Consider the following 25,556-nt stretch of genomic DNA (forward strand, 5'->3'; position numbering starts at 1 on the left):
GAGTTTAACCACCCTCACTGCGCTCCGATCCGGTGATCGGCTGACTGAAAATACAGTTTCCTGCCGGTCGTGCAGATCGCCCCGAGGAGGAGGAGGAGGAGGAGGAGGAAGAGGAAGAGGAGAAGGAGGAGGTAGTGGAGGAGCTGTTGGTGTTGGTGCAGCGGCAGCAGCGAGGAGGACGGAGCGCAGTATGGGCTGACTGACAGTGGAGATCCGCTTTGGGTTTTTATTGTCTTCAATTATGGATGAGCCGAACATCCTGAGGCGCCGCGGTCTACAGGTAAACTGTCGGTTATAGGATGAATCTGATGATGAGCTATTAGCGACCATGAAAGACATTTGTGCTCTGGGTGTAGCTGTTGGTCCGCTCCATGTTTTTGTTTTCAATTGACAGATATTTAATAGAAAACATCGTTTGAAAATATTAGATTATTGTTTATTTTAATTCTAAATTGTACCACTGAGATCACATAATGACATGTTATGATTGTGAGGACTGTACATTTTTAATGTGCTTATTTTGGAGCTCTTCCTTGGGGCTTTGGGCAAACTGGTTGCCTTGGTGATAGGAGCACCAAAACTGGAAGGCTCTCAAAGACTGGCAGAAATATGTCTTTCATGTTCTCCTGGAAGTCATATTTATTAGTCAGGAATGTAGCCTTCAAAATGTGACAATGACGTGTGCTTCACCAGCTTCATTCATGTGTATATGTTCGTTAAGAGGTGAAAAGCTGCGTTGTTTAATGGTCTGTTATGGAGGAGGTTGTAGTGGGTCTAGGATAAAAAACTCACCGGTCCAAGCTGGGTGTTCCCCTCTTCAATTATAGTAATTGCTTTCTTTTCCACCCTCCATTGACAGGATTATAAATAAGTGCAGATATGTCATGTCACTAATAATGAACCCTATGGTCATGTACAAACTATTGTTGTTTACATGTTTGTACCTTATATTGAACTGTGTCATCAGTGGCTTACTGTGATGGGTTGTCAGTGGAAGACTGGACAGAGTCAAATAATTTTGGAGACACAACCTCTCTCAGTAAGACAGAGTGCCGCCCTGTCCTTCAAACCCTGTCTGTTCAAACGCAGTAAACATAAGCCCATGAGGATTTGTATCCTTGCAATTAAATGGCTACAAGACCCACTTGTCAGGCAAGAAACTAGGCCACGCTGCAGTTAATGATATTTACACTGCACTGAAAGGAAAACAAATGGGAGTAACAGGGAAAGACATGACTGAAGTATTACCTTGGCTTTTTTATGTTCCTCCTATAGCCCTAAAATACTCAAAATAAGTGTCCCCTAATAGACAAAAGATACTGATATGTGAAGAACCCCTTTAGTCAAACAACACAACATCAAATGATCTGTTATTTGAATTTTAAAGCATTTTTTTAGGAACATCTCAATTCTGTATCTTCTCTGTTTTATTCCAGAAAGAACTGAGTCTTCCTCGCAGGGGAAATGTGTAAGTATCATCAACATGGCCTATTCTGTGCACTTTCTGTGTGTGTGTGTGTGTGTGTGTGTGTGTCTTTCGTCCATAAAACAGCCAAGACATGTGAGACATGTGTCCGTCACTTTTAGCTTTATTGTGCATGTGCTCACACCTACTGGAGCCTTTTCTGAGAGGCAGGATCTTCTGAAAGTGCCAGAGAAAGACAAAGACAGAGCAGTCTGGTTTTTTTTACATGATATTGGAATGGCACAACAGAGATGACAAAGAGATACAGTATTTACAGGGTTATTTTTTGAAAGCAGTCATATCAATTTCATCAACTAGTTTCAGTGATACATGTAAACATCATGAAGGAAGTTGTTTGTGGATTTGTCTGGTATTCTTTTCAAAATAACATGAATCACTCCACTGACAGGTTACTAACCTGTTAAGGGACTTTCCCTTATCTTTAGACATGCGCTTCAGCCAGAATAGTTTCACTGAGTGTGAGTTAGAGTAAGGTGTTTTAAAGAAGAACAATGACATTTTCATTTCAATCACTATGTGTAACAACTGATATTCATTGCCGTTTTAAGCTCCCTTGGGATCTGTTGTGTGTCTGGTGGTCATTTCGAAAAAAAAACAAAAACACATTTGTATACACCAACCTTGACACACACACAAAAAAACATAATAAAAAACCCTAAAACATTTACATGTACCTCCTGCCAGTCAATCTGGTGCTTTGAGGCTCCAGGGCAAAATTTAATTCTGAGCCCTAAAACATTATATTGTACACACACACACATTGTATGATTTTACTTATGTATAGCATGCCATATGTCATACATGCGGCATTGTTACTATTATAAGATCGTTACGTTTGAAATCGAATCAGATTTAATGGTTAGATTTAATTATTTAAGAGGACAGCTCATGGGACTATGATCCATACAGTCCATGAAATCCATGAAAATCACATGAGAATGTCAGTATTCCTTGATGACAGAGAAGCAACCTTCAAGTCTATCGGACATTTCCATTTATATCAGTTAATGTCTATATGTAACACGCTGTGCTCGTTTGACTTTTTGGATTGTCTGATAGTGACGGCGTTAACATGTAATTCATAAAAATACAGAAGTGCTCAGCATTTTTTTTCGATGACGTTTTTCTTGTGTAGTTGTTTTTAATGCAGTATTTCCTACAGCACCTGAAAGCATCATTAGTCCCGCCTCCCCGTGGCGCGCGCTGATGCGGCTGCGCGTTGCGGCGGACGGTGCTGTAGGTGGAAAGTTTGTATCAGTCGTTACATTTTGACAAAGATATCGCTCGATAATGTCTCTTTTCCGTGGAGACGGACCGTTTCGGACATTTTTCTGACACCAGGGGAAAGAAGAAGCAGAGTGGATATGGCCTTCGTAGTCTCTGAGTGCCACCGAGCCGCCCTGCCGTGGGTCTGGGGTCAGTTTACGCCGAAGCTGAATGGAGTTTCTGCATTTGGACGCGGCGTACTGGCCTAACCATCACCAATAATAACAAATCCACCGGAGAGACTGTTTAAACATGACGCCTACTGTATACTAATCCTAATATATTGATTGGCTTTAACGGTCACCGCCAACATGTCTGACCAAAATTACTACTGGACCGTGCTGCCGAGCTACAAAACTAGTTTTGTGACTGGGGCCATGATGAAGAGATCGAAAAGGTAATGAAACCAAGGACCACTTCTTTAGGCCACATAAAAGACTGTCTGAGCATGCACACACACACACACACACGTAATGCGTTGTTGACTAACCTCCTAAAAAAGACAACGTCTGTTCTGCTGTGGTTGTCATCTGCTGTGCTTCTCAATCACGGCCTGACCAACAGCAATTTGTTGATCGTTTATGTCCAGCTATTTGATTCACAGCACGTAAACGTAACCGCCCTTGTGTCTGGTAACACTATCGGCCTGCTGCTCACATTTATAACGCCGCTGCCGTGTCTAGGATAGCCTGCAGTACAGTACTGTATGTGACGGTTTCATCCGCCCTAGTTTTTGTTTCCGACAGAGAAACGTGGCCATTGTAGACTTGTGTGTATATGTGCGAAAGCCCGAGTGTGTGTGTGTGTGTGTGTGTGTGTGTGTGTGTGTGTGTGTGTGTGGGCAGGCTGCATTGTCTGCTGCCAGCTGTCGCATAAAGCGACACCAAGACCAAGTGCTGATCGATACACTGATGCTGTTAGTGGGTCTGTAGCGTTGTACATTGTGCTTCCATCAGTGAGATAAATCTGATCAGCCCTTACAGTGTAGCCTTTCATTTCCAGTGTCTGAGCGTGTCATAGTGATCTTATCATAGATTGTGGCATCTTTATCTCTGTTGTCATAATCCTAGTGTTTCTGTAATCATTTTTTGGCTACTTATTTTTTGGCTGCTCTGTACAAGCTGTTTCAACAGCTTAAACTGGAAAATTCATTCTTAAAGGACAAAGAACAGAACGTGCCTTTACCCTTTAATTCCACGTGATATAGTTTTTTCTGATCACTTCAGTATTTGAGTGATGTGAACAGTCACACTACACATCAGTCATGGAACAACTTCACCACAGTGTGATTTTTGTGAACTGTGAATAGCCCTTCACCATCAGCAGACATATTAAACATGCAGGCCTGCATCTCAGTGGCCTATATTCATAGCTGCTTCTAAGGTCTCTACAAGCCACTATTGTTAGTCCCAATATAAGTGTTCTTATCATTGCTAACTGTTGATAAACCTCTCACGTGGTCTCAGTGTGATACAGTGCCATTTTTCTGTGTAGACATAACAGTCTGAAAAGGCTGATGGTTTATTTTACAGATAAGAATAAAATGGTGGTTGGTGCTGTTGATGTTTTGAAGCCAAAGTCAAGCACTTATTGGCTTTCTGTCATCCATCTGTTGTTGTGCATCTCTGCCAGTTTAAGTTTTTTTTTTGGGTTGGGGGGGCTATATGTAGTCGGTGAATCTGCCTCAGCACCGACCCAGAAACGTCATGCTCGGTTGTCATCTCAGCCTCTCGATTATTTTAGGTCACTGCCAGAGAGAAAGAGACATCAGCAGGATGAAACCGACAGGATGATGAGATTACAACCCGATTTGTGCAGAAAATGTATATGAATACGGACGTAAATATGTAGCACCAAGCCCACAGAAGCCTGTTCACACACAGACAAACGTGTAAAGTGGACAAAATAACTTATTTTGAATTTTGAACTTAGACATGTTACAGTAGGAACATGTTTTTAAAACAGCTCTGCTTGTGTTTTTTAGAAAACAATATTCAAAGAAGGATTTAGGCACGTTTCCATTTATCCAAACATCTGCACTGTAAACACCTTGTAAGTGCTGTAAAAATATTTAGAACTCAGGAAAACTGCTCCAGGAAAAAGGTTGGTTGTTAAATCAAGTCAGCAGGGCAGAAAGATGCCACTTCTATCAAAAACAAACTCTGAACTGAAACTACAGTAGAACTGAAACAACACCTCACAGTCTGAACTGAAACTACAAAAATGAGCTTGAAAAATCTGTGTATTGAATAAACAGCTGAATCTCTTTTTTTAAGCCGGAGAGAAATGTTCCTAACTGGTACTTATGATATGTTTTAGTAACGATTGTAATGATCTATGTTTTCAGTATGTTTTGGCTTCCTCTGTATGTCGTGGGAGTCATTTTATTTGTCTTTATCATTATATAACAGGCAACTAAGGCAGTTTTATAGATTCAGGTGTTCCCACTGGTGCATGTTCTGATTCTTCCAGATGTTTCCCATATTCTCAAATGATATCATTCAATCATCATTGTACCACACTTTTTTAAAAGCTCTGTAGTCGTATATACAACAAAAATGTTGATGACACATTAGGAAAAAGTAAAACATGTGTTTCTATATAAATGTTTGTAGTTATGCCTGTATGTGTAAACATTTCTAATTGTGTCACTGTGGTTATCACTGTTTCCTTGTCATAAACAACAACTTGAGTTCATAGGTTGCCCATGTTTTGTTTTACACAGCTGCTTAGATACTGTATATTGATAAAAGTCTGATAAACAGCATGTGCCTCTGGGTGATGGTGTCTCAAATAGCAATACTTCAACGTATGTTTTCTCCTTTTCCTCCTCTCACAGTTCTCGTAACAACAAGAGAAGGAGTTTGGCGGTCGGGACCCCATCACCCACGCTGTCACGACCGCTTTCACCTCTCCCGCTTGCCACAGGTATCTGCGCGTTGTTTTTTTGTGCATCTGCTTATCTCAGTGTGTGGTTTTGTTGGCAGTTAGAGTGAAGAGACATTAAAACGACTGTATGTAGTCAGATAAAAGCATTCAGGGTAGTGATGAAAGAATGATGAGATAGTGAGGGTTTATTTGGCTTTCCACACATCACTGACCTATCTGCACGGGTTGGTGTGGTAGTTACTGTGAATTAGTAACTACTTGGCTGTGCTGGTGACATTCTTTGTAACCATTTTGTTTTTGAATACTGACTCAGGGCGTGGCAGTGATTTGCCCTCAATAACTGGCATGATGTGCTTTGGTGGTGTGAATTGGACTCCCTGCTGTCTGTTGATACAGAAGCCTCTTTCACACAGCGCATTTAATTTGGGACTGCTGCAAGTTTATTTTGTGTCATTGGTCTGTGTAAAGCGCATGGATAAAGGATGTTGGGAGACTTTTTGTTTTACTTTTAATCCAGCTGCAGCAGTAGTCAGAGAGCCGAATGTCTGTGTGAAATTGACACTCTGAATGTCATCGCCGGCTGTTTTGGTTGAGAGTAAATGAAAGGGTCTGTTAGCAGCACTAAGATGTAATTTCTGTGGCAAAGGAGGAGATCCTTCAATTAAGGAAAATGGTAATTACTTATTAGTAGTCATAGTCGTGATTTTGTTCAGCTTTTACTTACTTCCAAATTTTGTTTTTTTTTCTATCAGCCGGCAGCAGCCCTTCTGAAAGCCCCAGAAATGTCTCTGCTAGCACTTCTGCCAACTTCCAGTTTGCCCGCAGGTAAGAATGAAATCAAATGCTTTTTAATATGGATTTAGTCTAAGGCACTCAAGTCCAGAAACATTACTGCAGGAGCATTTCTCATAATATTAAATTAAAAAAAAATAAAAATGAAAAATGTCATTAAAATAAATGTGCAGGAGATAAGATGAGGATTTTTCTTCATACAAAGATATGAGCTGATAAAACAGGTTAAGTCCGAGATATATTAAATGGATTCCAAAAAATATATTTCCATCCATAGTTTATTACGTTGTGGTTACCAGGACCTGCACAGAGAGTTCGAGATACAGTAGATACAGCCAAGCTGTTTTATTTCTGCTGGGTTAATGCTCCATCAAGCCCAAACCAACTCTCACCAACTTAAATACAGGATCACTTACTTTAAACTATTGCCATCTGCATAAAATAACCTGAGAATGTTTGCCTTGGTGAAAACTGAGTAGCATGAATAATGAACATGCCCTGGCGTGTTCCCTTAGCTTTATGGAAATGAGGCAACAGAGAAGCAGGTTCAACCAGCTGGAAGGCCCCAGGGCCACTTGCTGGACATGGGTCTTGGCATTTGTCAAGCCAATTAAGGCGGCAAGTCAGTGTGTGCACTCATTACTCAGGACTGCTGTGATTATGGGAAAAAACTGCAGAGCTTGCCCTCTCATCATGCGTTCTGCAACTGTTTATAGGCTCACTGGGATTTGGAGGATCACTAGCTGCAACTGGCAAAACAGTCTAGTGGCAAAAAAGTGTTTCATCAACTTGTTGTTATGCAAAACAGCGACATGACCACTTAGATATACACAAGAAGATGCTTCTTCCGTCACCCTGAATTTACTTATATGTAGGTGCATTATGTTGCAATGCAGCTTAGCATATTGCACCATAAGCTCAGCGATGTAGAGGGGAGGTCTCCTTATAGCACACTCTTGTGTGACTCATCTAAATTTATTGAGACTTTCTGAGCTGCCAATGTGTCGATAGATGCTGTGACAGCATTTTGAAAACAGCTCCAATGGATGTATTTGTTATTCACACAGGCTGTACTGCGCTGCTGTTTTTCATGCACTTATTCTGTCATGTGAACAGGGAGTAGCCAGACGCACAAAAGCTGGCATTCACACATAGAATAAATAAGTCCTTTTTTAATGCAAAGAAGGGATAACATGATGAGGACACATGCTGCGGATGAGGCATAACTCCTTCACTGTTAAAAACACCTTTCATTGCCTCACTGACTGGAAGAGTTGTGGCCATGTTTTGGGATTGTCTCTTTGTTTGTCCCATTTAGCACATCTGTTCAGACTGATGGATGAATTTAAGATCTTTTATAATGTCAGGTTAAGAGTTGAAATGCCAGCAGTGCAGAGCTCTTAACTCTTTGGTAGAGGCATGCAAACATGAGGTGATAGTTGTAATTCAACCTTGAACTGTGAAGAGTTTTAGAATACCAGCCTAGCTTGTTTTTGGCTTTGGTTTTAGGCTTTGACTGTAGCACTGACTTAAAGCCTTGTGTTTATTGTTGGCGTCTACAAACCACAGATATGAACCGCATGTTAGAACCAGGTTTCCATGTGTCATGTCAGATTTAACTAAATGTCCCCTAGAGCTGGTTTCTAAAAAAAAAAAAAATCCTATGGTCATCTTTGTCACCACGGATTGAATCAGCAAAGGAAAGTTCATAGTGGATATAGAAGGAGGGGAACAATGGAGGCACAGAAACATCCAAGTGCTACTAAAGATTTCTGCACAAAGAGGGTGAGGTTTTGTGTTCGTAGTAGCACTTTGGGTTGAAAATGTTCATGAAGTGTTGATGAGTGCATTGTTTTTTTTTATATATATAGTGAGACACAAGCTGAGTGTCGTAGATCTCCGTGCCGCAGTATGATAGCAGCTTGGCAGGTGTTCAGAAGCAGCAGCAGCAGCAGCAGTAGACAGCTACTGGCTGTGAGCTGTGACAGACTAACAGGACTGTGACTTTGACAGGCACACGTTCTGTCACTATCATTAAACAGTGTTTATTTTCTTTCTCACTTTGTGTCTCCACTCGCCCGTCTTCCCCTCTTGGTTCCTATTTGTTTCTTCCTCTATCTGCATCCCTGTAGCCAACTGGCCCGCAGTGAAAGGTAGGAAAATAACAATCTTTTGATTGTTTTTCTGTCTTTCTTTCTCCTTCGTTTTCTTGAATAAGATACAAAGAAAGTGAACGTTTGCAGATGGCAGTGAGTTAACTGTATTTATAAGTTTCATATAAGCTACCACTGAGCAGCCTGTTACTGTTTTTCAGCAGAGTGGATGGCCGAAGATGGTCCGTGGCGTCTGTTCCCTCATCTGGATACTGCACCAATGCACCCAGCTCATCAGTATCTGTAAGCTGAGCTTCATTCACCAGAGAGCTCTCTCTGTTTCTGTCTGTCTTCTCTTTCCTGCATTAGATATTCAACCTCCCTCTAAACCACTGTCTTGGGAGTGATTATGTCCCCATGTTACTTGCACTCACTGTATCAATCAGTTTACAGGGCTGTGGTGTCTTGTAAACTGTGGGTGCTGACTGACTGAACTGTAAATCCCATCAGATTAACCTCAGTACAGGAAATAAATCTGCCCACAAATGGTTGTTGATTTACGGTAGACCCCATTTATAGAGTAAGTCCTTTTATAGAAACATTCTGCACATGCATCATATTTTAGAAGAACTGTTAAGGTATTTAACAGGTAAACATTGCAAGCATACTCTTAAAAGAATAGAGTCAGATCCAGTTTTTATGTGAAATAATATTTCACTTGTTGGAAGGAGCTGTAAAAACAGAATGCTTCAGCAGATGTGCAAACCTGTGAAGATGAAGTTCACAGCAGATCACTGGCAGGATCATGTGTAAGGACTGAGGCAGAGAGGTTTCAGAGGGCCACAATTAAATATAAATAAAATATATATGCGTAGTAATAAGGACTGTAATGTAGCACACTGGTGGGAATGTGAGGAGCAGGAATTAGACAAAGTTTAAAAAAAAAAATAAACAGTTTGTCATTCTTTTTTTTCTGGTGTGTTATGGTTTAATTATCAAACATGTTGCTAAAAAACAGCAGTTAGAAATTTACAAATCATATTTCGCATTGTTTTTAAGGGCAAGCTGGGACTGCTGTTTGTGTTGCACAGAATACCCACATGGCACCACACCTAATTACTGAATGGCAGCCTGTCATTTTAAAGCATAGATTGAGGTGGCATTACGGCGGCTTTGTTAGCTCTCAACTGAACAAGCAAAGGCAGAATAAACAGGGGGCTATAGCTTAAAGCACAAACTCAGTTACTATTTTTAACAGGTTTTGTTTTAGTGTCTTAAAAGTTGACACCGAGGGGTGTTTCAGTGCTGCTTGAACTGACAGAAATCTGAAAGGAAATTTGGCAGAGATTACAAAGATTAACAGAAGTTACTGGCGTGAATGTGAATGTACCCGTTCCGATTGCAGACAAAAGCCAAATGCTAGTGGGATTTTATCAGTTTTATCAGTATCCTTTTCATAAGGCAAAAAAATCTAATCAAAGGACCCTGAGGATTTTCGTATTCATGAAAATGGCTTTTGTAGTTTTCTCCCACATATCAATCTTTAAAAATTCAGGAGCAGTGGAGCTACATTTTAACAGAATAATATTTAAACTTTTTTGTGATCTATGTTGGTAATTTTATATGATATAAATGGAAGTTCTTTTACCTTTTTACATGGTCAAGAAGTAGAAGACGTGGCTTCACTTTCTAGCCTCTACATAACATGTAATTTATTGTATTGATACAGTAACTGCCATTGCTCTCAAAAGTAGTTAGAAAACTTGACACCATCACTACACTGTGGCATGGCAGTTTGGGCACCACATGTTGGTTTATATGAAGCATCCTTTAATGACTCAGACAGCCATTCCAGGATATGTCCAGTGATGATGCATCCCTTCATCACTTGCTTTGTGTCACACTTTTCACTTCAGAGAGGAAGACTTGATTCCCAGAAGCCTTGCCCACAGCTTTACTCTTTCTTATTTCAACAAATTTGTAGTTTTTGTCAAACCAAAGGAAGGCATGGTTAATGGTTAATGGTTAAATGACTTCATACAAAAATTATTTGAGTATATTTCCTTCTGTCTGAGGGAAAGTACGGGATTTTTACAGCTTATCATTAGAATAACACACGTCTTGTTGAAATTCCCAGTTTCTTATTTCCTGGATGACATCACAAAGGAGCAGGGACTGTTCAACCTTTCACATTTCTCAGCTTTTCCCTTTGAAAAAAGTCAAATGAAGGGAGCATGCTGCGTACCCAGTTACACCCATCAGCTGTTTGTTGATGGTTTCTCTGGCAATTATCTTGAAATGTAGTCTTGAAAGCCAAGAAACTAAAAAAAAGAAAAGAAAAAAACAACAACAGCCATACCCGTCTCCTGTGTCAGTGCTGTAATTTCGTATGGCCAGCCACATGGCTTGGAGATGGTGAGGTCACTCTTCCCCATACAATGCCCCTTTCAGGGTTGCTGTCAGTGAGGTCTTTATGTAGCTCTTGCTCGCTTCTGACACGTCTCTAGTTTCCTCCTGAGGGTATTTCTCTCCCCCTTCGTTCTATCATTTATTTTCTGTCTCTTCTTTGCCCTTTTGCTCTTCTGTTTTCCAGAGTCTCTGTCTGCTTTTCTTTCACCTTTTCTCTCTTAGGCTCCTCCATTTCCTTTTAGTCAGATGAGCCATTCTTCTCTTTAGTCGTCCTTCAGTGAAACACAAGATCTCAGACAGATGGGAGTTCTCATAAATTCCAGGCTGTGTCACACATTTTGGCTTGGAAAGAGAAAACGAATGCATGCATGGCCAACATGACATTCAAAGCTGCCAGCTTCAAGGCATGTTGCAGCAGGAGAGGGAAAATCCTGCTGAAACCTGCTTTAGGGTAGAGGGGCACTAAAGCTGAGTCTGTTTGAAATGGTAGGAAGGGCTTCATGCTGTTTCACTTCACTGTAGCACTTCTCAGCATGCACTTGTTAAGTGTTACATCTAATTCAGATCTATATGGAACATCAAAGCCTTTAAGACTCTGAGTATTAACAGCATAATGAGTAAATGTGAGAGTGCAGGGATGTGACTTTTCTAAGAGGAAGCCTTTTAACACAGGATGCTGTACTATCAAAGCACAATCTCTCTTACTTGTGTGGAAGAATACAGAATGTTCAGCCGATTGTTATCAATTCTTATTTAATTTATATTCCTTACCAATGTCTCAACCACTTTCTGTTCTGTTTGTCTTTACATTTCCCACCAAGTCCTCTTCATCCCAGGAGTTATTGCATCAGTTGCCCTTTCAGCCTACACAAGATGATCTCCACTTCCTCTTCAAACATTTCCGGAGCACAGAGAGTGTGGCGGACGAAGAAGGAGCCCATCCTTCTCCCCCTGTCAGGCTTCGCTCACGCAGTCTCAGGTAGCTTAATTAGAAGTCATTCAGTAACATTCAGATGAATGTATGGTCTGTTTTTATTAAGCAGATATGTTTAACATTCTAGTAGTAGCAACTAACAACTTCATGATTTGTCAGTCCATACCATGTAACTATGCATAGGTTAAGTAATGATTGGTTGTAATGTTGGGTGGTACCAGGAAGGGAACAGCCACAGCAGTGTTTACACATTAACAAATCCTTTTGGTTTCTAGTAGCATAGCTGTAAACAGCTGTAAGACCCAGAAGTGTCATACTCAGTAAGATTGTCTCTGAACCTCACTCTTGACAACAGTAGGCCTGTTTCATAACATCCTTGACATATATTTAGAAAGCATGTACTGGTTGGAGATATTTCAGTATGGTGGAATAATTATTTTATGTGTTCTAGAAAAAGCCACTGTGCCATTCACTGCTGATCCCCTAGATTAGAATATGGCATTTCCTCATCCTCATGTGGCATAACTGAAATAGTCCTTTAAACAGCGGTAGGTGGTGAAGAGTTTGAAAGCTGCTGTAGACTTTTATGATTAGCACTGTCTTGATGTGGTTGTTTTTCTGTGTCCGTTATGCCCGTTCTTATGTCACACATACTACTCACATATTATATATATATACATATACATATACAGAAAGTATGTGCGTATGGGAGTATATATATATATGTGTGTATGTATATATATGTGTATATATATATGTATATATGAACTTACCCTTTCAGAACAACATCACAGAATCTTTGACAACTCTGTGTGATCATTTAATCTGACTTTTGTAACGCTATTAAAAACATGATTAAATTACTACATGTGTTGCCTGTAGCAGCAAATAGGGCGACAAGTGTCACCGTTATTCTAAAATGACTCTACAGGGTGTGTAAAGCGGTTCTTGCCGCCACCGAATAGTTTCCAGTGGGTTAGCACTTGCCGTTGCCCCCCAAATAAAACCATGCTGCATGTGCAACTGCTTTGGTTGCACAGAAATAGTAAAAGTGCCTGTCACATATTGATATTGTTATTTGTAGTATGTAACATGGTCACTATTTTTAATACTGGTGGTGACAGCACATTGATTTATAATGTGCATAGACAGTTTAAAAGGTGCCCTCTTGCAACTGAAGCCTCATGCGCAACAACAGATGTGGTCATGGATACTGCAAATGAGAACCTGATCTGATTTACATTAGTGCGGTTTTCGAACATGCTGTGTTTATGACCTCCAACATGCCGTGTTTACAATCTGAGTATGACAGTAAACACTATCGGTCAAGCATTTATAATTTACCCGTGTAAGATATTCATAGATTTTATGTATGTATTTGTTCCATGTAACGGTAATAGTTGATGTAATGTGAGGCTCTCATCACTCCTTTATCACCCCCATAACACTTCTCCATGCTATGTTTTTAGGTGATTTAAACTTTATTTATGGAAAAGTAAAATTTTTTTTTTAAAGTTGAAAGATCTGTTTTCTATTTTTCTCCTTTGCCTGGTTTTCATCTAGCCCCGGACGGACCTGTGGAATATTTGACAATGAGATTGTCATGATGAATCATGTCTACAAAGAACGGTTTCCAAAGGTATAGTCACTGCTTCTTAAGCCTCAGACTTTATATCAAAATTAAAACTGACATGTTTATAACATCTACAAACATATATCACTTTTTTATAACACATGTGTAAACCACAATAGAATTTTTCAACACCTTTGGCACAGTTCAGATTTTGATTTGATTTTTGCCTATGGGGTTAAAAACCATTAGTTCAGTACTGTAAGCAAGTTTTAAAGGAAAATTTAAAGGTCTTCCTTTTTGGTTTCCCAGGCGACGGCCCAGATGGAGGGTCGGTTACTCGACATCATTGCAGAGTGTTCCCCAGGCACTGCGCTGCCCCTGGCTGATGGCGTGCTGGGATTCATTCAGCACCAGCTGGTGGAGCTCGCCAGAGACTGCCTGGATAAGTCCCAGAAAGGCCTGGTCACCTCCAGGTACTTTGTGGAGCTGCAGGAGAAACTGGAAAAGCTGCTGCACGAGGTGTGTGTTTCTCATCTTCATCTTATCTTAAAAAAGAAGCACAGATCAGTTTGTGTGCAGTTTGTTTCTTTCAGCCAGTGATTGTTGCGTCCTAAGACATCGCCCTCGGGGACGTTGCATGCTATACTGTGGCCGCACGGGGAACACTGGATTGAACTTGCCATTTTAATTTGTTCTCATTGGTGATGCGTTCAGTTCATTGGACAGTTACACTGTTGTGGTTTTGTGTTATGACACAGGTCTGTGCAGTGGTCAAATGTTTGATTATGTAATGATTTATTACATAACCTATCCAGCAGACACTTTACAGCAGATAATGCTGCCTTCTGCAAAATAGATTTCAGCTTCTGACTTTCTCTTTTTACTTAGAAAGTAGAAGTTCGTTTATAATTGTACTGCAGTACAGTTTTTATCCTACAGCAGGGAAAGCCATTATTTTGTCTATAATTTCGAACAAACCACACCTCTGTAATTATTTTGTTTCTTAGCTACAAAATCCAACTCAGAGAGAGTTTATTTTAAGCAGATGTTCCTTACAGTCACACTGTTCACAACTTTTTAAAGGCTAGACCTTAAAAAACTGTTGCATCAAAATTTTTAGCATTTTTGGACTCGGATAACTATCATGAACTCTGACTGCCAGTGTTTCACCACCCCTGCAACACACTACCTGAACCTGCTGTTTGGCCATGGTAAGGCAGTGTTAGACTAAGATATGGAAGTGAGATAAAAGTCAGGTTGCAAACCAATTCTATTATTTAAAAGCCTGCCAGGGAAACAAAACACACATTATTGCAAGATGTTGAAATACCAGCTATGATCCCGTAAATCACCAGCAGATAATGTAAGAAGATGAAATGGATGCTAAAAATATGAGCTAGACTAAAGTGCAGACAGCCCTTTGTGGATGAGCTGTGCTGCCTCATGGCTTGTGCCAATTGGATTAAGTCACAATAATAATCCATCATCCTTTGTCCTCTGTTGATCAGGCGTATGAGCGTTCAGAGAGCGAGGAGGTGACCATCATCACAAAACTGGTCAAGAAGATTCTCATCATCATCTCCAGGCCTGCTCGGCTGCTGGAGTGTCTGGTAAGACTAACAGGAAGACTTACTAATAATCATAAGGTAGACGAGGGACTGACATAACATATCTGTTAGCCCGGAACAAAATGTCTGTTGCTTCACATGCATGTGTAACAGGTGACTCAAGTGTACTGATGATATGCTGCAGTGATGACAGTTTCTGCTGTGGTAATACCACTGTAGCAGTTTTACCTTGCCCTACAGGAGGGTGTTTCTAAATATTGGTTGTTGATTTCTCAAGTCCTAAAAAGACCCCAGATATAACTCTCAAAACATAATAAGATCTTACGTCTTAACACCACTGTCATCAGGACTTTATGTTTATTAAAATCTGCTAACAAAAGCACTGAATCAACCTCAACACATTTGTCCTTTCTTTGATCCAGGAGTTTGATCCAGAGGAGTTTTACCAACGTTTGGAGGCTGCTGAGGGTCAAGCTAAAGTGGGCCAGGGCATTAAGACAGACATTCCCAGATACATCGTCAGCCAGCTTGGCCTCACCAGAGATCCCCTGGAAGGTGATAAATTCATATTTATATATTGTCTGATTCAGCTTAAAGCTTTTTTAAGAAGTTACTAGAAAACACCAAAACATGGACAATACTTTAAAAAAAACCTTTATTCAGTCTTCAATGTTTATTTATGCTGAATGCTGCTGTTACAGAAATGGTTCATTTAGAGCAGACGAGTCCAAGTCACAGATCGGCCAGCAGAGAGTCTGATGACGCTGGAGACACCACACCTGTACAGGTACAATCTTACATGATAATAATAAATGAACATGTATGAACATGTATAAATGGTAATTTAGCACATAAAGAACACTTGACAGTGTAAGTAGCAATCGGAGCACTTAAAAAACCAAAGTTAAAATTCTGACCCTGAGCTCATAAAGTGCATAGTTTCCTGCGTGTCTTAAGAAATGCAGCGTCTGCGTTCTGTTTATTTGCCTTCTGTTTTTTGGATGTGTGTCAGAGCCGAGCAGCCTGCACCCCTCCTCGCAGGAAACCACTGGAGAGTGACTTTGAGACTATAAAGCTCATTAGCAATGGCGCCTATGGGTGAGTAAGACTTCTTTGTTTGTGTTCGACTGACTCAGTCACATTGTGCACACCACAGAGAGCCAAATAAACACGGAACAGAAACTAAAATGAGGATGTGCTGTCATATTATTTTTGTGTTTACACTGAGAATTTGTCTGGGCAATGCATTTCAATAGTATATTAGTAAGTGAAGCCCATGGTAGCTAACTGCTTGTAAAATCTAAATCCTGCATAGTTTATCCTATTCCTGTTTGGCCTGTAATTTTCCTTCTCCCTGTTCTTTTTTTTTTTTCCCCTCTCGCTCTCTCCTTCACCCTTTCTCCTGCCATGCAGGGCTGTATTTCTGGTGCGCCACAAGGAGACCCGTCAGCGATTTGCCATGAAGAAGATCAACCGGCAGAACCTGATGCTTAGGAACCAAATCCAACAGGTGTTTGTAGAGCGAGACATTCTCACCTTTGCTGAAAACCCATTTGTGGTTTCTATGTTCTGCTCTTTTGAGACCCGGAGGCACCTCTGCATGGTTATGGAGTATGTGGAAGGTAGGTTTGGTTTGTCCTAAATGTGTACTTGCATTAATTGCTGCACTCAGCAGATTGTTTAATACTTGACGTCCTTTGTGGTTTAAGGTGGGGATTGTGCTAACCTTTTGAAGAACATTGGTCCTCTGCCAGTGGATATGGCCAGGATGTATTTTGCAGAGACTGTCCTGGCCTTAGAGTACCTTCACAACTATGGCATTGTGCACAGAGACCTCAAACCTGACAAGTGAGTTCCTGACTAGCTGAACAAAGAGAATATTCCTCAACATATCTCAGCTTTTCCCCATTATTCCGTTTCTGCTCTGAGGCAGCACCAAATTGCTTTAAAGCTTTCATCATTTTAGTCTTGAAAATCCGTCTGTAAATCTTTATGAAGTTAGAGCAGAATTTTCTAAAACTTTCAACCTTTGATTTTTTTTTCTGTATCTACATTTCAAATGCCTTGGCGTTAGCATTTGATGTAACATGAAACATTTCTGTGTTGATCTCATTCCTTTCTAGTTTGTTAATCACCTCTATGGGACACATTAAGCTGACAGACTTTGGACTGTCAAAGATTGGTCTAATGAACATGACAACCAACTTGTATGAAGGACACATTGAAAAAGATACCAGAGAATTCATCGACAAACAGGTTTGTCTCTTCTGATCTTGTCTCGTCATCGTCCTGTCCCTTGTGTTTATGACTGTCATTAACTAAAGCCTTTCCTCCCTGCTTGTTGTTTACAGGTGTGTGGGACTCCAGAGTACATTGCTCCTGAGGTGATCTTGAGGCAGGGCTATGGGAAGCCTGTGGACTGGTGGGCCATGGGCGTCATCCTTTATGAGTTCCTGGTAGGCTGTGTGCCTTTCTTTGGCGACACACCTGAGGAACTCTTTGGTCAAGTAGTTAGTGGTGAGAAATCCTTCAATTTAATGCATTGTTTTTTTTTCTACATGTAAAAATGAATAGTTTGTCCTTGAGCCTCCTGGGCATTATAAATGTGTTTAAATCACTGAGACTGTGCTTCTCTGTTCAGATGAGATCATCTGGCCTGAGGGGGAGGACGCTCTGCCAGCTGATGCTCAGGACCTTATCACCAGACTGTTGAGGCAGAGCCCTTTGGAGCGCCTGGGAACAGGTTGGTTGCGGTGTTATCAATAATGAATGGGTAGCCTGAGTGTAGCCTGCTGGGCCATGGCTGCACAGTGACGTGACATGAGTTTTCTTACTCAGAGGGGACAATCTGTTGGATATAGAGACATTTAGAATTGTAAAGTATTTAAAGCTGCGCTGTAATAAAGGCTTCATCTCTACTCTGCTGCCAGCAGTTAAAAGGCTTTTAGTTACATTGAGGTTGTTCAATAAATACACAAAGAAAGGCATTTTGTTGTTAACTAGACTTCACTCACTAATCTTACAAACCACTGACCGAACCAGAAATCTAGATGTAGTCATGGAGCCACATTAAGACAAAAAGTCAGACTATTTCATCTTTTAAAGGTTATCAAGGATAAAAATACTGATGACTCAGCAGGATTGGGAAAATCTTCTCCATACAGGCTTGTCTATTGTAATAGTGTCTTTACTGCTGCTGCTGATCCAAATTCTGCTGCTCACATGCTCACTAACACTAACAAAGTGGACCACACCACTCTAGTTTTACACTGGCTTCCTGTCTCTCTATTCTCTGAGAGACAGGAAGCCAGCATTTTGACTTAGGGCCAAAATACAAATCTGATATTCTATTAAACAACAAACCATCCAGACCTCTGACATTTTCTGGAACTACTGTTTATCCCCAGAGTTTGAAACAGACACTCTGAAGCAGCATTTAGTTTTAGTGGACCAAATATCTGGAACAAACTCCCAGACAACTGCACTTCTATGGTTGCCACTGCCTTTTGGTATTTCTAAGTTTTATTTCACCATGTTATACCCATTTTATTCTGTTGGCCGGTCTGTTTGTAGCTCTTATTGTCACTGTTTATTTCACTTTCTCTTGTTTTAAATATTGTGTGTTTGAATATCCTTTGGTTTGTTTTGCATTTATGTGAATCACTGCGAGTCACAATGTAGTTGAAATGTGCTATATAAACAAATTTGCCTTGCCTCGACGTTATAAGATTGATTGTTTAAAACAATTTTGCCATTGACTGTCAGACGTTTCTACTATTTTATTAGATAATCAACAGAGTGAGATATCACATATCACATCCAAAACGTGCAGTTTTACAAAACCTAATGACTGACCTCTTATGCAGGTGGAACAACCGAGGTGAAGATGCACATGTTCTTTCTGGGCCTGGACTGGAACGGCCTCCTGAGGCAGAAAGCTGAATTCATACCTCAACTAGAGACTGAAGAGGACACCAGCTACTTTGACAGTATGTGGAAATATTGATGGATAAACATACCAGCAAACCTAGACATGGCTTTATTAGAAAAACAGGAAGACACCTCTTTTTAGGGCAACGCTTAATTTCACAGTAATGTACTGTGCCAGTTTTAATTTGGATTAAACTAATGTCACCACTTTTTCATTATTTAATGCACTGCCGCTCTGTTCCGTGCAGCCCGATCAGAGCGCTACTGTCACCTGGGCTCAGATGACGATGATGAAACCAACGATGATGAATCATCCCTGGAGCTCCGTCAGTTCTCCTCTGTAGCCCACCGCTTCAGCAAGGTACTGCAAAATTATAATAGCTTGCTTTAATCTTGTATCTGATTAAATATTCCCTTTTAACCCACCTCACATATTCACTATTAAACTTTAGGTGTACAGTAGCACAGAGCATCTGTCCACATCCACACCATCCAACCAGAGCCTGTCATCATCGGAGCGAAGCCACAGTGAGGAAAAGGAGGAGCGATGGGAGGGCAGGGGTGTTCTTTCCCCTGGTGACGGACACAAACACTTGGCTAGCGGAGACAAGAGGGCAGATGGACACAGGGGGAGGTGAGAACATGAAACAAGAGAGTGATGTCCTTATTATCAGAGCAAAAAAAAAATTACAGCCAGCATTCCTCACCACTCACGCCTTGTTAGCTAGAGATGTTATGAAAAATGTGAGATGGAAGTGTAATATCCTCATTAAATATGACATTCTTCTTTTGCAGTCTGCGTCCTCGGGCTTCATCTAGTTCCTCTCAGTCAGAGCGCAGTGCCAGCCCACTAGTAATGAACAGCACCCAGAGCCTTGACATCATGCCCCGCTTTGCCATCTCTGCCGAGGAGGAAGGTTAGACTGATCCCCTGCTTTGCTTATTTTCCATTAGTGAAACACTTGTAATCAGTTCCTGCACACCCAATTGTAGATGGGATGGTGTCAAACCTGCGGCGCATACGTCTTCGGAGCAACAGCACAGGCACAAGGCCGGCCTTCCGGAGGGGGGCGTCCCGACGTATTGCACACCAGCTGGAGACGCCAGAGAAACCCAGATCCCCAGCTGGAAAGGTCCCCAAGTCTGCCTCAGTCTCTGGCCTTTCACTCATCATTACCCCAGGTACACTAATGATTTATGAATCAAATAATGACAGAATGGAGTAGCAGTCTGTCTGTGTTTACAAGGAGGATTACTGTGTTTACAGTGCCCTCTACAGTCTGATAATGTGTAATGTACACTAGACATAAATGCTTTTATTGTGGTTCTGATGTTTGTTTTTTATTATTTCAGTCTTTTCAAAAGGAAACCTTGACAAAGTAACAGCTAGCAGTAAATAATAATCACCATTTAATTACCATCTTCTCCTAAACCAGATGACTCTGCTGGTCCTCCAACGAGCCCCAAATCCTCTTTGTCCCTGTCGTCCAACCCCTCGTCCAGAGACTCATCTCCCAGTCGGGATCTGTCGGTCAGTGTTAGCTGCCTCCGGCCTCCGGTGGTCATCCACAGCTCTGGGAAGAGGTTTGGCTTTGCACTGCGAGCTATCAGAGTTTACATGGGGGACACTGATGTCTACACTGTTCATCACATGGTCTGGGTATGTTCTAAAAATTACATCCTACAACAATAATTCATGTTTGTGTTCATGTGTGACTAATAATATTATTGTTGAGTAAGTAAACACAAACATTGGTTGTGCTAGTAAGTAAGTAAGTAAGAGCTGATAGATGTTTGTGTGACCAGTAATTTAGATGCTGTGTGTGTATGTTTAGTGTGTCGAGGAAGGCAGTCCAGCACATGAGGCAGGATTGAGGGCAGGTGACCTCATCACTCATGTCAATGGGGAGTCGGTCCAGGGACTTGTACACACCGAGGTGGTAGAGCTCCTGCTAAAGGTACACTTATTACTGAAAACTCATGTATTTTATTTGGCATTTAAAAAAAAAATCTTTTTTTGCTCTCAATAGCTCATCGAGAGCGGCTGTATTCCTTATATGTAGATGTTTATGTTAATGAGTTGTTCATGTTTACCTCCTCTCGACAGAGCGGCAACAGGGTGACCCTGCAAACAACTGCACTGGAGAACACTTCCATCAAGGTGGGCCCTGCCCGAAAGGCAAGCTACAAGGCCAAGATGGCCAGGCGCAGCAAAAAGAGCAAGAGGAAGGATGGACAAGACAGGTACATGAGGGGAGAATGATGTCACACCTGTGCCTGAATCTTGTGCTTTAATTTTACTTTTATAAAAACAAAGAGAGCTGTTTCAAATTAAACACACAACTAATGGCAGTTTTTCCTTTTTACAGCAGGCGACGTAGCATCTTGAAGAAGCTCTCTAAGCACACACCTCCTCCACCTATGCAGAGCAGCCGCAGCTTCTCTTCAGGCTTCCACCAGTCATCCAGCGACAGCCTCTCTGGTTCCCCCACACAAAGCCTCTCCCCTGGGCCTTCAACGCCTTGTCGCTCCCCTGCTCCTGACCACTCTGGAGGTGAGTAGGGAGGTTTTGTACAATTTGTATTTGTCTTTTTATGGAGGAATCATATAAACTAATTCTAATTTTTAAAAAAAAAACAGATTCAAGTTCTTCCCCTTGCTCGAGCTCTCCTAATTCACCTGTACCACAAGCTCGTCCCAGCTCTCTTCATGTCCTCGGTCGCTACACAAAAGCTGGTCGCTGCAAGTCCACCAGCAGCATCCCCCCTTCTCCCCTGGCCTGTATCCCACCACCTCAGCCTCTCTCACCACAGTGCTCCCCATCCTGCCTCCCCAGTCACCCCAAGTCTCTACAGGGTTTCCACGGTAAGACGCTGTCCCCTCCAACTATCGCCCGTCATTCAGTGCGTCCCCGCAGTGCAGAACCCCCACGCTCACCACTGCTCAAGAGAGTTCAATCAGCTGAGAAGTTAACAGGAGACAAGACGACAGGGGGTTACCATAGCGATAGGAAGGCTTACAACACCCGTCGTCACACCATGGAGGTGCCTCTCTCTGAGGGGGAGGGTCTGGAGGACACAGAAGGGGACACCGCCACGGGGTTCGTCTGTGTTGGAGAGCACGGTCGCCAGGGGCTGTACATAGGAGGACAGAGAGGTCACCAGGACACAGCAAGCGGAGGCAGCGATCACCATCGCTCTACCTCCTCGCCACAACACCGCAGCAGCAACCACCATTCCAAAGAGGTGGTAGTGATGAGGAAGCTGGCTCTGTCAGAGCGCAGGGACTCCTTCAAGAAACAGGAGGCCGTGCAGGAGGTGAGCTTTGATGACTTGGAGGAGAGAGAGAAGACACCGAGCCCCACAGTTCCTGTCATACAGCCAAAGGCATTCAAGGCATCCTGGGTCAACTCATCCCAATCTGAACCCAGTGTTAAGCTGGGAGGAAGAGGATCACAGGGTAGCACACAGCAGAAAGCCAAGTCAAAAGACAAAGAAGGGTTCTAATTCTCCAGGTCAACAAAATGAAGTCATTGACCTGCTACTGTACAACATTTGAAGGCCTTGCATGTGTCCAGAAAACTGTGACCCTAATCAGCCCCAAAACCATCACAAACAAATGCTTGCAGACAAAACACATTAAAAATCAACAAAACACGTATCCTGCAACACTGTTAACAGAATAATGACTGCCAGATGATGTTTACTTCCAAGTTGCTTGTTTTCTCTCTTGGTTCTCAGATCACTGTGGCACCTGTAACTGATGTAATTTGTAAATATTTTTTTTTGTTTTAAATGAAGAAATTTATTTATGACTTTTTTTAATGCTCACCGTGTGGTTTTGGTTGCTGACAATGCCTTGGATGCTTCAGCTGTTCTAACGTCAGGAAGCGCACAAGAAAAAAGCCAAGCAGCAGCTTCTCCATGTGGTCCCACAGTACTGTAGGTGCAGGAAGGAGAGGTAATCCTAGTAACTATTGTAACATTTTTTTATACCGCTGTGTGTGTGTTAGTGTGTGTGTGTCTAGAACTGGGTTCAGATGGGTCTTGGGCTTGTCTTGCACCATTTTGTACCATAGAATTTCAGCATACTCTTTGCTCTTTGCTGCCTGTCATGATGCAGATTGTGGTTGTGACCATTTTGACTGTTCCTGCATACAGGTTAAAAATATCAACATGACAATACTTGGAAGCCTAGTTGTGGTGCCAAAGCATGGCTCGGCCATAGAAACCATTTAAAAAGAGGTACTGTAGATGTACATAAGAAGCTTCATGTATGCATGGGCTGTCTGTAAAAATGTGCTGACACTCCTTTAACAGCTGTATAAATCCTAACCCAACATGCAGGTGTGTAGATAAAGCTTTAAAAAAACAACAATCTGTCATGTCTGTCCTCTGATAACCTTGTTGAATTAAGCCTCCGTCCAACTCCTTACAAACATAGTGTAGCTGAAGTGTTTGCCCAAGTCGTAGTAGCTGTGTTACAGTACATTTATATTTCAGGACTATCTATGTGGGACTCAATAATTTTACAGTGGATGCAACAAACAACAAACAGACCTGGCATATTTGGCTGTTTTTAAATGTGTATTATGAATGAATGTTTACATTTTAGTGCAAATATGTGTGTGGATTTTGTTAAATTATTATGGAAAACAAAATGAACAGAATTGAACCAGAAGCCCTGACTGGATGAAGGATCGAGTAAAAAGGTCTCTCCTTTTGTATATTTTGATATGGACACAGTCTTGTTGCAGTACCAATAACCCATGCTGTTGATGTATATTGTATAAACAATGGTGGACCTTATAACAGCTGTCAGTGGTGTGTGTGTTTTTTTTAAAGTGACCTTGTAAGGGTAGATGGACTGAGATTAAATGTCACTTGAGTGGCACGTTCTTAATCCCCTGTTGCAATCGACCTCAAAGGATTCCATGTTTCACGCCCCAGCATATCTCTGCAGACTTGAGCTTTAAGTTTTGTAATAACTGTTGAAGCTTTTTTATTTCAATTTGGGGACTGTTTTGATCTGCGACTAAATTTAAAACTATAAAGGAAATGGTTACATGGCTGTTGTTTTGTTTTTTAATGAAAGCTCACTTTTGTGTTTTGAGATTTAATCTGGATTAAGTTTGGCACACACTGAGCCTTGAGTAAAGGTGACAGATTGTGCAGGTTCGTGTAAAAAAGACAAACAGTTTTCACTGTACTTTGGGGTGGGAGTGTGTTTGAGTGTGGGTTTTATCACATCATTTCTGATGCAATATACATTTAAATGTTATTTAGATCTTTTTATTTTGTATCATCCACCAACCATCACAGCATCTCTTGACCCTACTTTGTCATCTTGCCATCTTCTATATTTTTCCACATGGGTGTGTTTGTGTATTAAATGTGTTGCTCCCTACTTGACCCCGCCTCCTAATGACAGGCTGGCCTTTGTGAAATGCCTACCATGTGGGTGCAGACTGGTGTGACTGTCTGTTTTTCTCTTGTCTTAACAGTGCTTGAAATAAATGAATTCCAGAGGACTGGAAAGTCCAGGACTACAAAAAGCATGTGTACTTGTCGTTTGTCCTTCATATAATGATATTTAAGTATAATGTATACATGCAGCTTTTATAGATTTAAACTACAGTGTCATCAGGCAGTGCTAGTGTGTTTGCTGCTGTGAGTTTGTGGCTTCGATCATAAATGCTAACACAGCCATTTTGGTGCCCTATAGGCAAGATTATGGTTGAATGGTACTGGAAATACTACTAACAAAACAAAATTTGAGAATGTATGCAAATTGAATGTATATTATACATGTAAAATCCTGCATGTGAATTATTAGATACTCGTTTTACATACAGCTGAACCTTTGTATGTCTACTAAATTTAATATGGGTGCACATGTTTAACCATGACTGCTAAGACAGTTCTGAGTACAATATGTGTGCATTTGGTGGAGGTACTAATCCATGTCTTCCACTGTTGTGACCCTTTTCGAGTTCCTATCGTAGTGTCACTGATGAATCTACATCTCAAGAGCTCAGTAAAGTACATTATCTAAAGTGTTAATATGACAAGCAGTTAAGAGTTACCACAGGCTAACACTGAGCAGAGCCACAAACATCCATCATGCCTTGAAACAAAACTGGAAGAAAAAGCAACAACAGGAAGAACACCATCCACATTGTGACAATTCGTGTGATTTGGAGAAATAACCATTGCAGTCTATGCAGCATGCACTGAGCAGTGCAGAGCAGGAAGACCACGTGGCTTTGCAGTCACCCAGATATTTGTTAGGAATGACAGGTGACAGGAGCAGCACTCTTTATGCCTGTTGCTGCACTGAGGTGCATGATGAATGCTGAATGCAATGAAGCTCTGCCACACTTTAAGTATCCATATAAAGAATTAGGGTTTATGGTGGGTTTCGCTTTAATATAAATGTGAAACAGATTTAATATATGTATAATAATTTAAAATAACAGATTGAAATACATGTGTGTGTTGTCTTTAAACCATGAAAGCACTAACTCATAACTTGGAGACAATACTATAACATTTTCAGTACTGCTTTTAAACAGTGGATGAGTCTTTGTGATTGAGTTTGAGTTTTAACTTCTATA

The 25,556-nt window shown here is 41.2% G+C and overlaps 1 protein-coding gene across 6 annotated transcripts; it reads left to right on the top strand.

The window, feature by feature from the left end:
• The first annotated feature begins 160 nt into the window (after window positions 1-160).
• On the top strand, window positions 161-24,011 carry mast3a (microtubule associated serine/threonine kinase 3a). Of its 6 annotated transcripts, XM_028428481.1 has the most exons (28): window positions 161-280; window positions 1,437-1,468; window positions 5,592-5,680; window positions 6,394-6,466; window positions 8,566-8,586; window positions 8,748-8,829; window positions 11,757-11,914; window positions 13,433-13,508; window positions 13,752-13,961; window positions 14,951-15,052; window positions 15,433-15,565; window positions 15,712-15,797; window positions 16,023-16,108; window positions 16,424-16,632; window positions 16,720-16,858; window positions 17,134-17,266; window positions 17,362-17,527; window positions 17,652-17,753; window positions 18,877-18,999; window positions 19,189-19,301; window positions 19,393-19,574; window positions 19,736-19,857; window positions 19,934-20,122; window positions 20,377-20,600; window positions 20,776-20,898; window positions 21,048-21,184; window positions 21,310-21,494; window positions 21,581-24,011. In XM_028428481.1, exons 1-28 carry the CDS (start codon window positions 242-244, stop codon window positions 22,444-22,446), a joined length of 4,200 nt encoding a protein of 1,399 aa, XP_028284282.1. In that variant the 5' UTR covers window positions 161-241; the 3' UTR covers window positions 22,447-24,011. The 6 variants fall into 6 exon arrangements, with proteins under 6 accessions (XP_028284282.1, XP_028284285.1, XP_028284280.1 ...); XM_028428484.1 differs by lacking the exon at window positions 8,566-8,586 and having other exon boundaries at window positions 8,751-8,829; XM_028428479.1 differs by lacking the exons at window positions 161-280; window positions 1,437-1,468 and adding an exon at window positions 2,671-3,149.
• The last annotated feature ends 1,545 nt before the right edge of the window (window positions 24,012-25,556 follow it).

The sequence above is a fragment of the Parambassis ranga genome, chromosome 17, assembly GCF_900634625.1.
Source record: "Parambassis ranga chromosome 17, fParRan2.1, whole genome shotgun sequence".
Lineage (NCBI taxonomy): Eukaryota > Metazoa > Chordata > Actinopteri > Ambassidae > Parambassis > Parambassis ranga.

What these genes read in the sequence shown, in the direction of transcription:
- mast3a (XM_028428479.1), top strand. Translation starts at nt 3,064, where the DNA reads ATGTCTGACCAAAATTACTACTGGACCGTGCTGCCGAGCTACAAAACT. An exon ending in CACCCAGCTCATCAGTATCT is followed by an intron (nt 8,830 to 11,756) that starts GTAAGCTGAGCT and finishes TTTCCCACCAAG; the next exon opens with TCCTCTTCATCCCAGGAGTT. An exon ending in CACCAGAGATCCCCTGGAAG is followed by an intron (nt 15,566 to 15,711) that starts GTGATAAATTCA and finishes CTGCTGTTACAG; the next exon opens with AAATGGTTCATTTAGAGCAG.